This window comes from Labeo rohita, chromosome 4 (assembly GCF_022985175.1).
Source record: "Labeo rohita strain BAU-BD-2019 chromosome 4, IGBB_LRoh.1.0, whole genome shotgun sequence".
Lineage (NCBI taxonomy): Eukaryota > Metazoa > Chordata > Actinopteri > Cypriniformes > Cyprinidae > Labeo > Labeo rohita.
The window spans coordinates 29,423,027-29,439,593 of record NC_066872.1 but is presented as its reverse complement, the minus strand read 5'-3'; the positions used below and the strand labels follow the sequence as shown (position 1 = coordinate 29,439,593).

The window sequence follows — 16,567 nt, the reverse complement described above, 5'->3', positions numbered from 1 at the left end:
ATAATTCAGTGCACTTATTGTGTATATGTATGTTTTTACATTGTACTTATATTTTGAAAAATACCTATATGTAATTACATCTGTAATTAATTTCTGTAATTACATTTATAATTACACTGTAATTAACCCATCCCTTATACCTACCAATGCCACCAAACCTGTTCCTAACCTTACCCGTATCCCACCTTAATAGAAGCAAAAGTGTTTTGCAATACAATATGACCACAATAAGTACACTGTACTTATTTTTTGATGTAAGTACACAGTAGTTAAGGCCATCTAATATAAAGTGTGACCAAAAGTTTTTGCGCTCACACATGGTTTTTCAGGCAATTCGAAAAAGGAATATTTCGCAAAACTGCAATTAAAATGTTTTTTCCGCATTTACAGGTCACATGGCATATGTAAAAAGTCATGATAGTTCTTCAATGTACTGTAACTTCCAAGAAACACTTGGCTGCTCTCAAGTATAAAGGACTTTCTTCCCTGCCATTAATTCTTACACTGCTTACACTGCACATGTCTGTGGTGCATTACGGCTCTGACACAGCCACCGGAGCTGATCGCGGCCACTCTAATCAATGCTTGTTTATACCGTATACCCTCTTTCGACAAAATATAGCCAAAATCTCAGCCGAATCTGTTTTCATGACTTACTGTGAGAGGAAAATATTACATTTTAGTCACATAATATTGGTTAATGGAAATGCGTAATTTCGCCATACCTTTTTATCGACATTTGTAAAACATCACCAAAGTTTTGCACAAATCTGTAATGGAAATGCGTCTACTCATGATGGGGGCAGGAGAGATGTCAGTGAATAAATGAGAAAACAAAATTACTTGGGTTACTTGTTTGAAAAAGTAACTTGGATATTTTCTTGTAAATTTAAAGTAATGCATTACTTTACCAGTTACTTGAAAAAAGTAATCTGACTATCACTATCAGAAGGCATGGATGAAAACTCTTAACAGAATCATCTCTCACTAATTTTATGTGTTGGTCAGAAGCCATGTATGTGCCAGTAACTTTATAGTGATAGTCAAAAGTCTAGCTCATTCAAGACTTACAAAAGCTCAAAAAGTGCATTTGTTAGATGTGTTTTGACTCTGTAATGAACAGAAAGAGAGGAATCTAGCCAAGGACGGAGCAAGGTAGTGTCGAGTTTTCTGACTCCGAGGCATCTGCTGTTGATATATGCGATCCTAATGCTTGCTGTCAGACTCTGTGCACATATTGAGCAGAGGTGAAAGTGATTGTTTATGTGGGATTTGATTCCTGGCAAGCAGTGCTCCTTTTCTCAGCAGAACTCTCCACCTCTGCACTAGAGAAGCCTGCAGTCATTGGATTTGAGTAAAATCCATCCAAAATAACTGCCCTGGGCTACTCTTTGCATTCTCAGTCCATACAGCTTAGACTTCTGTTAGGAAGAAGCCATTAGGGAAATCAAGCTGTTTGAACTTAGTCAGGCCTTTAACCAGCTGGACTACCTCATTACGCTGAGACTGGGGTTGTTCTTATATTTTTAGAACCAGCTTTGTAGTTGCTTTTTGTAACCTAGGCTTAATTAATCTCTAAATCTGAACTACTGAAAAATTCCTGAACGTAGTAGTAATTTCAACCGACTGCAGCAACACCAAAAAAAGACAGTAAACAGCGATGCTCTATTCTAAATTTATTTCATATTTTACAGTGTTTCTGCACCTTTTCCACTGATGGCATAAATAGTTTATGCTGCTCGATAAACATAAATCATTTCAATGTGTTTTCCAGGCATCTGACACTTCTCAAGAAGGAAGTAGTTTAATTAACATAATTTGTTAAAAATAGAGCTGATGCCCAAAGGGATTTTGGTACTGCATTAAAGGTTAAAACTTCTGATCCAGAGATACCAAACCATGATGCCATTTAATCTGAACGACTTTCAGCTGAGCTTAATGTTTTAGTCACACCTGTGTGCATAGCAGCAGGTGATGGAATACACACACTGTTAATTTCTAATGCACACACATCAGTCTCAAACCTCAAGCCTGTTACAAGTGCACAGATATTTATACAGGCATTTAGCGCAGTCACCTTAATACAGCCCAGTTGAGTATTACACCTGTATTAGGTGCTATAGGTGGATCCTCAGGCCTCTCACACAAGCTTAAAACTGAACGTCAGTGCATGCAGCCTAACAATGCTAAAAAATAAAAACATTTACTGTTTACAGAGCGCTGTGCAATTTTTTCATCTATGTTAAAAATAGTCCTCTTTGCTACGTATTGATATGTTGCTATATGCTATTTACACTATTCTTTTTTTTGTTTGTTTTTTTTAGTAAGGCATGCTTCTCAAACGTTCCCCTGCCATCGTCACACAGACATGACTTTGTTCTTCAAGTCATGCGCTATTCAGACAGCCGAATGCTCTTTTGCAGATCATCTGAGCACCAGTTCTGTGTGAAATCAACATGGCTACTCTATTAAAATACTCAATGTAGAAGCAGATGTTTTTTTGTTTTGAATGTATAGATGCTTTAACAAACCTGTTTTTTGTATTACTAAAAGGTGAAATGATTCAGTCATTCATGAAGATCACATTTTGGCAAAATAGTGTTTTTGGAAAAATGTTAAAAAAAAAAAAAAGGAAGCACAAAAAAAACAGCAGCAAATATAAATGAGTACTTGCTTACACACGCTTTCAAGAGCTCCTTGCTTATGTCCATATTAAATGTAAAAATAAATGGAGTCATTCTGCAGCTGTGTGAATGTAGCTTTTAAGGGAAGCAGGTGCTATTACAGTTAAACATTTGGGGAAAACAAATAAAAATGTCATCAACATATTTTAGCGCTGCTTCCCTTTGCACATACACACAATTACAAATCTTTACATTCATGCAGATATTCATGACCTCCAGAACACTTTGGTTTGATAAGAAATAAAGTTCTAAAAACTTGTAAAAACACAAAAGATTAGCTTAAAATAGATGCAACTTATGTGATTTTTGCTAGTATGTGGAAACAAACAATTCTAGATAAGGATTTTAGTGAGATCAGCTAAATCAAAAAATAGAAATAAATGCATTTATTGGCCAAAAAGCTTGAGGAGAACACGTTGATCTAGGCCAGTCGTTACAACTTGTGCGTAACTACATTTACTTGCATAATTGGAGCAAAGGCTTCTTTTTAAAATTAAGCTGTTCAGCACAAAACCATGTTCCTTTGCTTCATTTTAAAAGGTAGCAAATTTCACTTGCCACAAGCTGTTTTCATGCAAAACACCTTTCTTATTCACTCTCACACGGTTTTAAAATATTGCATGCACCTGTTTTCCTGATTAGTGCGATCAAAAGATTTCAGTAAAATTCCACAGCAGATGTTTTGGCCAATAAAGTGCAAACTAAGGTGAACCCCCACCACTTTTCTATGAGATTTCATCACAACTATGAGCCATAAAATATAAACTGCATAATTTATCATCTCATCGATCTCTTTGCATCTCCCTAAAATTCCTGCTGCTTGCATAATCACATTGAGTATGAGGTTTACCTGGAGATTCAGAAACATTCTAGAAATGAAAGACATCATGATGCTGCATTTTCAAACTTGCACCAAAAGGTTGATGGATTGAACGTAGGCTGAGGCAGCATGTATTCTGTCTGTTTTTCTGTACGAGTTCAGTAGTTGCCATGTTCAAGACATATTCAAAGCCTTACCGTGCTTTGGGTCCAGTGAAAGTGAGCATACATTCAGCTGGAGATGTCTTTGTAGGATTTGGAGAAAGCACTGATTGGGTTGGATTAGTCAAACGACCATCAAGAGAAAGCAATTATCACTGTAAAAACACTCACTGCTTGTTCATGAATCTGTAGCGAACAAAAGATACCGCTATGATTCCAGGGAGTATGATCTCTCCAAAGGAAATCTTGATGGTCTCAGAGTGATATGGAGTCATGTAGGAAGTGCAGACTGTGTTTAAATGTTGATGCCAGGTGCAAAATCAGACGTAGATGCCTTCTGGGTTGAAGGTCGTGTTCAGTGGGCTCTGCAGAGCTCGTAGGTCAGCGGGAAGTTGTCGAGTTGATCCAAGCCGCTTTAGAGATCCAGATTGATTTTCGGACTCTGCAGGGATCAAAAAAGTGAAAAACATTTAGAAACATACATTATAGGTTGGTTACATTAGGTTAAATGAAGAAAATGGGGAATGTGTTTGTACCTATGTTAGCTTCCTCCTCACCAGGGTCTGCTGGTAGGACTGTTACTTTGGTGCCAGTCTGTTGAATAAACTGTTGAAGGTTTACCTGCCTCAGCTCCTTAGTTAACTGTTCCAGCTCCTGCTCTCTTTCCTAAATGAAATGATCAAAAGTTTTAAAAGCTAACCACCAAAATAACAAACTCCATTATGGAGGGTTGGTGCCCTGCAGATTTTAGCTCCATCTTGCCTCAACACACCTGCCTGGAAGTTTCTAGTATGCCTGGTAAGACCTTGATTTGCTTTCCGAGGTGTGTTTAATTGGAGATGTAGCTGAACTCTGCAGGACAGTGGCCCTCCAGGAACACCCCTGCTGTACTATGTTCTAATTTTTTTTTAGAAGAAGATTGTGCTCGAAAGCCTGCCTTGTTATCATTTGTTACTACGACAGTCCAGAGAGAATTTAGTGCTTTAAAAGCAAGTGTGTCTGTGTTATGTAACGTTCCTGGTGAATGCAAACTGTACTGGGACATATCCTGCTCCTTCACTTCATGTGTAAGCATTGGCAAAGATCTTTTACATAATATCTGTGACCATTACCCCCCACCCCCACCCAGCTTCCTAACATGCTGCTAAGCCGATTAGAAGCATTGTTGGAACTTAAGGCCAAAGAGTCCAAAACAATGCAGCTGCAGTTCACAAAGTTTCAGCAGAGCCAGGCTTGTACTGCATGGAACAAAGTACTGGGCACAGTGGTTGGGTATTCATTCGTACTTTGCTTCACAGGTTGTTAGAGAACACTGTATTTGCTAGCAAAACTTTGTGGCCTGGTTCCACAATATCAATAAGATATTTCCAGTAGAGACAGCTCAAACATGCATTTTAGTCTGGGATTAGCCTTAAGCCTTGTCTGTGACACCAGGGGTATGTGCACAGAGTGGCACTTGAGTAAATCTGCCACGGATGCAATGCAAGAGTTGCAAAAACTCTCTGAAGGGGCCAACCTGATCTCACAGCAGTTCGTACATATTTGACAAGGTGGCTAATTTGTACGAATTCATGCAATTTGTGAGAAATCGTACGTATTTTACAAGATGGCAAATTTGTAGATATTTGTACGGAGGTCTACACCTAATCCCTTAACTTAACCGTCACAGAAATCGTATAGAATTGTACAAGTGGGGCTTGTATAAATTTGTATGAATTAGACATCTTGTGAAATAAATATGAATTGGTTGTGAGTGTTGCAAGGAACTGCTATGACAGGATTGTACAATCCTGCTCCTGGAGGGCCAATGTCCTGCAGTGTTTAGCTCCAACTTGCACCAACACACTTGCCTGGAAGTTTTTAATGATCCTGAAGACCTGGTTCAGGTGTTTTTGATTAGGATTTGAGCTAAACTTTGCAAGATAGTGGTCATCCAGGATCAGGACTGGACAGCATACTCTCAATTCATCAATAGTGATTCACTTCTGCTATTTTGGAGAAATTGATTTCATGCCAACTGCGAACCATACTTTAATACTTGGTGTGCTGTTGTGTGTTTGATTTGTGGACAACAACTTTACAGTAACCAAATCAACCAGACTCGCTGATGTCGAATAGATTTGTTCGACCCCAAAAGATCTGCTTGTGAAAGCAACCTCAGTCAATTCTGATCACTTTCAACTGTTAGAGTAAGTCAAAATTTGGTCTTGGAAGGCCACTGTCTTAGCTCCAACTTGCCTCAACACACCTGCCTGGAAGTTTCAAGTTTAGTCTGGTTTGGGTGTGTTTATTTGGTTTAGAAGCAGAACTCTGTAGAACAGTGGCCCTCCATGACCGAGTTCTGATAAGTGAATTCTGATCTTCCTTCAGGCGATCTTACCTGTAGCCTAATGTTCGACTGCCCAAGTGAGAGCTCCACAGCTCTGCAGCTGCTGTCCAGTCTTGCAGCCTGCTGCACCTGCAGGTCCAGCTCAGCACGAGCCTTGTCCAGTCGTGAACGGACCTCCATTTCATCTGCAAGCCGCGTCTCCATTAGCTCTTGTTGCAGGCGCTCCGCTTCCAGCCCTGCTTCCATGCACTGAATACGTGCCAGGTACTCTCCCAGCTGCTCCTCACACTCCTGTACACGGCTGCGCAGTTCCTGCAGCTGCTCACGAAGTTGCCTCTCATTGTCCTGCTCAATCTTCAGCTCATTCTCCCAGAATTCATGCTCCTTCATCTCTGCCTCATTCCTGCGGACCTGCTGCTCTAGTTGGACCAGCTCCTCTTCTTCTTCCTCCGTCAATTGCTGCTGCAACTCAGTCTCGCAGCGTTGCAGTTTCTGCTCTAGGATGCGCAACTTGTCCTTCTGCAACTGCACCAGGCGGGACAGCTCCTGTGTAGGGGCCGGAGTGCTGCTGCGGTTGGTGTTTACCGCTCTCTGCTTGGACTCACCCTCACGATTCTTCCCAAAGATTTCACGTAACCCCTTGGCACCACCGGTGAAAGTGAGAGACTTGCGTTTTGGTTCACGTCGTTTGAGGGAACGGTCATTGGCTGTGGGGCGGAGCTTTGCCATGGGAGGGAGACTTTGGCGGTATAAGCTGCGCTCAGGGGCTCTTGCAGAGGTGTCCGAGGTGGGACGCTCACTCAGAGATGGGCCTGTACGTTGAAGCACCAACTGCACATCACTAGCGTACTGACCCCACTTATTCAGAGAAACCACAGGATTCTCATGTGGCGCCAGATGTCTCTCTGTCTCGCGCCATTTTTCAATCAGTGTGTAGCGACCAGTCCGCCCTGCAATGCGACACTTTCACATTATCAACGCTTTTTAGAAATTGATGAAAATATGTGTAATTTCTTTAGTATTGCCAGTTGTAGCTTCTAGTTTGAGTTAAAGTTTAAGTGTAATTTCTGCATTAGCGTCAGAAATCTGAATTGCAACAATAATGACTGTATTCAAACAAGTATCCCAAACATTTGCCCAATCTAATCCCAAAATCAGGCCACTGGTTGAGCTTTGTCAGGATAGTCAAACAAACACAGCATTGTTTGTTAGCTGAGCCATAGCCTTAACACTCTTGGAAAATTAATCTATGAATGACTTGCATATTGTTATCTTTGGACATTAAGCTAATATAGGTTTAAAATATTTTAAAGGGAACCAAGGGTATTAAGACTTGTATGGCCTAATATAACATAAATGTCTGAAAATTACTGAAATATGTAGTAGAAAACCCATGAAAGATTTACGTTATTTCAAAAACCCACATCGTTTTATAAATATTTTAGACTATGGGGGCGCCAATATTGTGGTGATGTGAAATGGTTGCACTCGGTGAGCTACTGGTGCTACCTGTTGCTATTTTTACCACAACACAACTCAGAAAAAAATACAATACTGATATGATGACCACAGCTTTTTGGCCCGGATGGCATCTAGCATTTCTTGTCTCTGCCATTTGTAAGCTCTTTTAGTAGCTGTGCTCTACTAAAAGCCTCAAAGGCTAAAGTGGAGAGAACAAAGACATGCGTCTTTAGGATGTTTTATTCGTCAACAGGCATCTTCCCATTCTTTTCTTTTTTTCTTATCACTAAGAAAGCAGTAAAGACTTACATGGCTTCTCATGTTGCCCTACGACTGAAAATGACAACCAAACACCGCACAATTTGGCATTATATCAGTATTTTATTTTTCAAGTTGTGTTGCGGAAAAAATAGCAACAGGTAGCGCCAGTAGCTCACCGAGTGCAACCATTTCACGTCATCACAATAATGATTGTCCAAAATATGTATAAAACGATGTGGATTCGTTTAAAAAAACATGAATCTTTCATGGGTTTTCTACTACATATTTGAGTAAGAGACTCCATTTACATTATATTAAGCCATAGAAGTCTTAATTCCCTGGGGTTCCCTTTAACATACTACACTACTGTACACACTTCTACTTTAATAAAACCATATATGGCTAAACAGAGAAGCAAGCAGACATACAAGCTCATGACACATAGATGTAAGTTTCCAAAGGAAATTCATCCAACATTCACCAGATACCAGGCGCCTCAGTGGCACAGAGATTGCACTTATTCATGAAATAATGGAATAAGACAGAGTCTCATTTTTTTCTAGTATGGGGTGATAGGGTCGAAACTCTGAGACTAGAAGGGACAATACTGCATTTCACTGCTCCAATCTCTGATCTCAAAGAGGACTTGTTGTCAAGGAGACAACCATAGTGAGGGTTATGTTGTGTAAAAAACAGAGGAAAGGAGAAACAAAGGAGGAGGGAGTTTGGACGGAAACATGCCAAAAAAAGAATGGAAAGAAATTCTGTTAAAAATGGTACCATTGTGGTATAAGTTATTCACCAATCAAATTCTGTTTTAAGCATGCAAAAGTGACCAAAACCCTATTTGGGTCTATATAGAGGATATGTTTGACATTTAAATTCAGTGTCTCACCTATTGCTTGGGCCAAAGCGATAACAACCTCTTGACATGTGGTGACTTCTGTGACCCCGCAGACAATGCGCTGCACTCCATCCACCCATACCTTCAGCTCCATGCCTCTCATCTGGATGATGTCATTCCTCACCTCTGCAGGCACCCGTTACAAGTTCTCTGGTCTGCATGCTGCTCTTATCACTGCTTGAAAGACCAAAGAACCATTTGTGCTAATTCAGCTTACATAAGAAATGACTTAACCACCTTCTTTAATAACAGTGACATTACTGGCATTTGTTTCTTTATGATACTCCATCTATTGTGTCAGTCTGGCAGATGGCATCTTTAGTTCCCTGTATAGGGAGTGTTTGGGTGCTGCAATGCTGAAGTTTTACTTCCAGCTTGCTCACACAATAAGCCCTGATCCTCAAATCCGGCTTGCAAATCAATTTTCACATACTTCCCTGTGGTTTGGCTTTTCATGTTGTCCTGTTGTTCTCTTAAAGGATTAGTTCACTCCCAAATTTAAAATTTCGGATAATTTACTCACGCCTATGCCATCCAAGAAGTTCATGCATTTCTTTCTTCAGTCGAAAAGAAATGAAGGTTTTTGAGGAAAACATTCCAGGATTTTACTCAATATAGAGGACTTTAATGGGGAAAAACTTCATCTCATTTCTTCCTGACCTGTTGATCCCCATTGAAGTCCACTATATGGCGAAAAATCCTGGAACATTTTCCTCAAAAACCTTCATATCTTGGACGACATAGGGGTGAAATTATAAGGAAATTTTAATTTGGGAGTGAACTAATCTTGATTGTTGGACTGTAGTACTGCAGTACTATATAGTATAGTAAAAATGGATAGTTCTGCCACTAATGGACGACATTCTTGGTATTTTTTTGAGTTTAAAAGATCAATTAAACAAAGCATATGTTAACACAAATACCCCACAACTCCCAATTTTAGATGTGTTGTCAGATAAATGTTACTTTTTGTTGTGCAAGTTTATTTCCTTCCTGTCATTGGCAAGGAAAACTTTGGTCTAGACTGATGCCTGTTCTCCTCTGTGGCAGTGTACTAAGGGATGAGAGTGATTTATTTAGCTGTGAAGCGCTCAAGCAGAAGAACTGGTCCAAACAGGCCTGTGTGAACAGTATGGATGGCGCCCACTCCCATGAGACGCACTCATAAAGGATAAGTGAGATGAGCTGTACACCCCTGACAGGTAATAAGTCTTTGAGGGTGTGTGTCATGAAGAGAGAAAGTCCTCTGTTTGTCTCTCATTCTGTCTGTCTCCGGGAGTATTTGGCCTGCTGAAATCTGGCCTCTGATGGGCAGTGGGGAATATCTTGATATGCTGTCTCACACCCAGCTGATGTCCATGATGGATATCTGTGTCGGCATAGTGCAATCAGTATGTCAACACTAAGCAAATACAGTTTCAGCAAACTCTTAACCCTAAGCCAAATTCCAGCACGGAAGTCATCCCTACAGTTGTGGCATGGGTATTAGTATATAGTATTCTCAGAAAATTAAGGTTAAACCAATTATGTCACATGGACTATTTTAACAATGTCCCTACTACCTTTCTGGGCCTTGAACGTGTCAGTTGTGTTGTCATCTATGCAGGGTCTAAAAGCTCTTGGATTTAATCAAAAATACTTTCATTTGCAGGTTTGGAATGACATAAGAGTAGGTAATTAATGGCAGAATTTTCATTTCTGGGTGAACTATCCCTTTAAATTATTGGATTAAAAATCCCAAAATGAAGGAGGTATCCAAGCAAGAATAACAGAGACAAAGGGTTGGGTTCTTTCGACTTGGGCCAGTACGCAACCATCTATCGCAACCACAAGGAACACCCTAGCAGCTGCCTTGAAATGCACTTAAAACTCTTTAGCAACCACCCATAACATCTTAGCTTTTGCATGGGCAAGCAAGGCTCACATTTTCTAAATAGCTTGTTTTAACTCTGTCCTGGTGTGCGTTTTGATACTCTGACATCATGTTCTAATCGGGCCAGTATGTGTAATCATTCACTTCTGCTTTAGAAATCTCTCATGAGCTTGTTGATTTAGTTCAGTCCTGCCCGTTCTGCAAAGCAGCATACAGTTGTGTTGTTTTCTTGTATTTTTTTTAAAATGCTGCATCAAAACCCTACCCCCAACAATATTATGTGTCAGCTGCAGAATCTGCGTTGTACTGTATGATACAGGCATCTGCTCCAGACTAGCTTCGGCTCCATGACCTGGGGCTAAATTTAACGAACTCAAGGCTTTGGCGGGACGTCAGTGTAAGGTACAGCCGAGACAGCTGCTAAAGGAGACGTAGCGCGTCTAAACTCACATTCCAGTCGACTCACATGTCTGACGTCTGCAAACACAGATCAGTATAGCACATATGGCTAAATGCAACGGGTGTAACGGTACTAGCACGCTGTAGCGTTCTCACATTGTTCATCCATTCTGCTATACTAACTAAGGGCTGTTGAATGTAACAGTCAGAAGTTTATAAAACTGCTCAAGGTAGCTGTCATATTTGTTGACATGAAACTAACAAGTGAAGGCTGGCAGTACAGTCCTTTCAGTATGTTGATTGTTTATCCAGCTAAATTTGTGTTGGATTAAACATGGTGTCTACCATAGAACATTTTCCAGATCTCTCAACAGGTCTGCTGTTTTTGAGATGAAAGCTTGTTCTGTCGCCGTAATTCTTGGAGTTTTATCTACAGCACTTGAAAAACTCCTCAGGATGCTAACGGTGTGTGTGGACTGTAGTGGGGGGCTGTTCTAACAAGGGTCCAGACAAACACAAAAGTCCGCTGGAGAGACGCCCACCCCTGCAGGCCTCACAGCATGGCTGGACACAAACAATCCATCTCCATAGTGATGCTTTCACAGCTTTGTGAATCTCTCACATGGCCGGCTGTGACTGGCCTGGGAACTAACAAACACCGGCAATTAAGGAACAATCTCTTTATTTTAACTTTTGTCCATGTCCCACTGTATAACTTTGTCCTGTCAGGGATTCCCAGCTGAACAACGCACCAATGAGTCACGAACTGACATTAAGGATGAGAAACCCTGAGTACGATTCTTTAACTCAAAGAAACTTTAGTCTGAGTTAAATATGTCATATGCTTTATCACACAATGTGGGGGAAGGGACATATGTGACCCTGGACCACAAAACCAGTCGTAAGTAGCACGGGTATATTTGTAGCAATAGCCAACAATACACTGTATGGGTCCAAATTATTGATTTTTCTTTTGCAAAACCTTGCAGTTCAACACAAAATTTAATTTGGGTTATTTGAACAAAATTTAAATTCATCTTTTGAGCAACTCTTTTTTTCATATGTTTTGAGAGGCACTGCTAGTGAACTTTGCCATTGCATGGGTTTCTTAAACAATATTTAAAGTGGCATAGGTAGTGAGTTCAAATCCACCTTTTACCTTACTTGTTATTCTCAGTTTTCATATCACGTATCAGATCGGAAGTCATTTAATTTAAATAAAAATTAAGGAAATAATCGAAAAGTGGAAAATAATGTGTTAATAACGTGTCAGTTAAGATTAATGTCCTAAAGTTATTGTCCCAAAGCAGCATCCATTTAATCATTTTAATAAACATTATAATTTACACACAATATGTTATTGCATACTTATTTATAATGTACTACAGTGCTGAGGTGCAGAGGCGTAAAAATAGTAGAGTTAACGGCTGGTCTGTGTGGTAATATAGTACATCGGGGAGGACATCCAAACGCTCCACTATCATTCATCGACCTCAAATATGGCTTATCATCTGTATGTAAGTAGTAGCAACTTTACATTGCTGCTCAATCTAATTTTAACCTAGTAAAATGTGCGCTATTGAAGTGTCTGTTCGGAGTGTGGAAGCTGAACAGTAGCATGCTTTCCGCATGACGGATGGAGGCGCCGGTGCGGTCACTTGCTCTTAAGACCTAAGAACTTAATTTGGACAACTTTTAAGGCAATTTTCTCAATATGTAGAATTTTTTTGCACCGTCAGATTGCATATATTCAAATAGTTGTATCTCGGCCAAATATTGTCCTATCCAAACAAACAATACATCAACGGAAAGCTTATTTATTCAAAACAATTATACTTGACTGGTTTTGTGGTCCAGGGTCACATATCCTAACATACATGAAAAACAGCAATATATTTTTTATTTTTTTCCTCTGTCTGTGTTTTCTTACTGCAGAGCAGACAAATCCCTTCATTTCCTTGAGTTGGATGGCGTGGGTTAAAAAGAGGGAAGTGAACTGCCTGTGAACTATGACATGCACGAATATGCACGCAGGGATGGTTTAATAATCTAAGGTTCTGGAGAGTCCCTAAACTTCATTCATACTGCATCCACAGACCAGACATTTTTGGCATTTTATAAAAAAAACCAAAGTGTAGAACTGGAAATCTGTGGGTGCAGATCTTGCCTACTAGTACCCCATCAAAAGTTGCATCCTAGAATAGCTCTGATCTGCATTGCCATCATGCATTTATTCATGATACTACATGTACATCTGTCAGCACAGTTCCATCTCACTACCTTTGTACTGTTGTCTACTCCACCTTCACTCAGCTCTCCATCGCTTTCTTCTCTCTTCCTCTAGTAGTTCTTGCTCTGGAGTTATTTAGCACGCTCGTGATATCCGCGGTCAGCAGATTTGATCAGTGGGTGTTTGATGAGCCAGCTGTTGTCATATAAAACCGTATGTAATGAGCGGCTGAGGCATGTGTAATTGCTTGCGAGTGAGTCATTTCTATGAATGAGGCATGTGTAAACAGATCTATGAGTGAGGCAGTTAAAGGTGGTGTCTGAAGGCTAAAAAGGCACATGCAAATCCTATGTTTGCACAATATCCTGGCTACTAAGATGGATTTTTGATGGGTCTTGCCCTGCCTGCTGCATCTGTTGAAATCAGTGTGTTGAAAATTAGTTTCATTTTGACCAAGAAATAAGCATTGCATTCATTAAATTCTATACTAAATCATCACATGCGACATTAAGATGCCTCTGGAATGTGGTCTAGGACCAGTTTCGATAACAGACACAACAAAACAAAACAAGTTTTAGTATGAAAGGCACCGGTTGGTTTCGCAAACAAAGTGTCAGTAACTAAGCAGCTCTGTAAAAGAATGTTGCATTGATCATAATTGTAAGTAGAATTGAAAATATAAATCTGGTGCAGATAAACAGAAATGCAAATCTGCTGTAAAGCACGTTACTTTAATAACAAAGGCAACAGTTTGGCCTCTACTCCTTGTTCTTGTGTAAGTTCTGATAGTCGGTTTATGTAATCAATCCAGCTTAACAAAAAACAGTCCTGTCTATTAATATAACTCTGCAGTTTGTATGACATTATGTAAACTCTGGAGTTGAGTTGTCTTCAGTTGTTTGAGATTGATGTTCATGTTCATAACTTTAAAACACTACATCATTCAGCAACATTATATAATACTTAACACATTATATAATGTAATTTACTACCCACTTTATTTTTTATCAAGAGTAGGTGTGGCTTTTCAAACTTTTCTTTAGCCACTAGTTGTTTTAGGTGTACAAAAAGAGTGTTATGCTGCTTAGTATGTTATTTAAATATTTTATTATCATAATCAATTTATTGCACTTTGTTACTCTTTTAGTTACTTAAATATAACAGCTAAAAATTACTCACCGATGATGAATAAATGACAGAATGGTCTTTTTTTGGGCGAACTATGCATTAAACACATTATTAGTATACATTTTAATAATTCACACATTTGCATTTCAGTGTGAACTACTGACTTGATAAACATTATCACTGAGACTAAGGCTGGTTGTTGCACTTTTGCTCCTTTGAATGTTTTTGAAACCAATTTCTGTATAAGCACAGCATTTAAGGTTTATGTAAATACACACTAGAGGGGCATGTTGTCACATTATATAGGATACAGTGAACCCTAGCATTAAATAGCTCAGTACATTTTGATTTAAAGCCTTATGAATGCACAGACACAACCAAATAGTCCCAGTCCCTGTTTGTGTCTAATAATGACTCATTAATCAAAGTTACTACAAAGCCTCCAGTCGTAATTAGTGTTTATGGGATGCAGTGCTGTGTGTTTGTAAGTTTAGGAGGGGCTGCAGGCCTGCTGCTGATCTGATGAAAAACACTGACCATCACAGTCATGTAACCCGTTGAAACGCATATCAGTAGATCAAGGGCTGGTGATAAAAGCCCTGACATTGCCCGCACACAGTCTCCTGTCACATGCGCCTGTTCTCACGTAACGCGTCCCGTCACAACTATTTAAAGATGCGCTATGAAAACACATAAAATGCATGTCGCCCTGATTTTGGGCTTTCGCGACCGTTCAAAACACGGTGCCGAGATGTTTATTTCATATCATTTTTGTACCTGCGTGTGTCTGCAGTCCCGGACCGCCACAATCCTCAGTCCGGGTCCACTACTTCGCTCCGCCGGAGCTGAACCGAGATTTAGACAGATGATGTGCTTTCCCTTTTAATGCCTCGTAAAGACTCTCTTCGTTTGATGTCCGTTAATGTACAATAGTCCGGTTAGGAGGGTCCGCTCGCTGAAGTTCAGTGTGGCCCGTTACATCAGCAGCAGCAGCAGCAGCAGCAGCTCTGCTCTTACGCGAGTGAATACAGTGAGCGCGAACGGGACACCGCAAGGCATCATGGAGCGAGCACTTTAAAGCTGCACAGCCCACACTGAACAAGTGTGTTCAGGCACACACACACACATTGCATGTACCACACGTTTTGGGGTTATTTGGCAAACTCTGTAGGGTTGCAGTATTCAGTAACCAATTGATATAGTAGCCTACGGTATTTATTAATAAGTGTTTTCAGCATCATATGAATGCATCACGTCCATTTCTGGCATGTATTGCCTGTTAGGCATCATATAAGGCTCATCATGTTTTATTCATATTTTATTAATATTTAATTTAATTTAACAGATTTCTCTGTTTACTGATATGTTTAAGAAAGCTGAAAGCTTTAAAACTTTTGAAATGATTTGCAATTAATATTTTTTTATTTTTTAGCTAGGCTTAAGTTTAATCAAGATTATAATTTGCTTATGAACTGCCATTCAAAAGTTTGGGATTTTTTTTTTTCTTTTAAGAAGACTTTTCTGCTCATCAAGGGTGCATTTATTTGATTAAAACACAGAAAAAAACAATAATATTGTAAAATATTATTGCAATTTAAAATAGTGGTTTTCTGTTTTAATATACTTTAAAATAGAATTCTTGTGATGCAATGCTGAATTATTGCATTAATGCATCATTACTCCAGTCTTCAGTGTCACATGATACTTCAGAAATCATTTACTATTATCAATGTTGGAAATGGTTGTGCAGCCTAATATTTATTTTTTCAGCATTCTTTGATGAATAAAACGTTAAAAAGAATAGCATTTATTTAAAATGGAATTTTATATAACAATATACACTAACGTTCAAAATTTGGGGTCTACATTTTTTCTTTCTTTTTTCTTTAATCATTTAATAATTTAACTCAGCAAAATTGATAAAAAAATGATTGTAAAAACTTATATTGTTAGAAAAGATTTTGAATAAATGCTGGTCTTTATTTTTTATTCATCGAAGAATCCTGAAAAAAGAATCACATGTTCTAAAATAAGTATTAAGCAACGCAACTGTTTCCAACATTGATAATAAATCAGCATATTCTAATGATTTCTGAAGAATCATGTGATGCTGAAGACTCGAGTAACGATGCTGAAAACTCAGCTTTGCATCACAGGAATAAATTATATGTTAATGTATATTAAAATAGAAAACTGTTGCAATATTTCATAATATTTTTTTCAGTGTTTTTGATAAAATAAGCAGAACTTTGAGCATATTTAAAAAACTTAGAAAAAAAAAAAAAACATAAAATCTTAGTGATCACAAGCTCTAGCT

General features: G+C 39.1%; 1 protein-coding gene across 2 annotated transcripts; it reads right to left on the bottom strand.

Annotated features, from left to right (window-relative positions):
- Positions 1-1,779: 1,779 nt before the first annotated feature.
- rassf8b (Ras association domain family member 8b) lies at positions 1,780-15,393 on the bottom strand. 2 transcript variants are annotated; one of them, XM_051107269.1, is made up of 5 exons: positions 15,028-15,393; positions 8,612-8,794; positions 6,046-6,944; positions 4,202-4,331; positions 1,780-4,107 (listed from the first exon to the last, which is right to left on the bottom strand). In XM_051107269.1, exons 2-5 carry the CDS (start codon positions 8,721-8,723, stop codon positions 3,986-3,988), a joined length of 1,263 nt encoding a protein of 420 aa, XP_050963226.1. In that variant the 5' UTR covers positions 8,724-8,794; positions 15,028-15,393; the 3' UTR covers positions 1,780-3,985. The 2 variants fall into 2 exon arrangements, with proteins under 2 accessions (XP_050963226.1, XP_050963225.1); XM_051107268.1 differs by having other exon boundaries at positions 8,612-8,797; positions 15,028-15,392.
- Between the last annotated feature and the right edge of the window lie 1,174 nt (positions 15,394-16,567).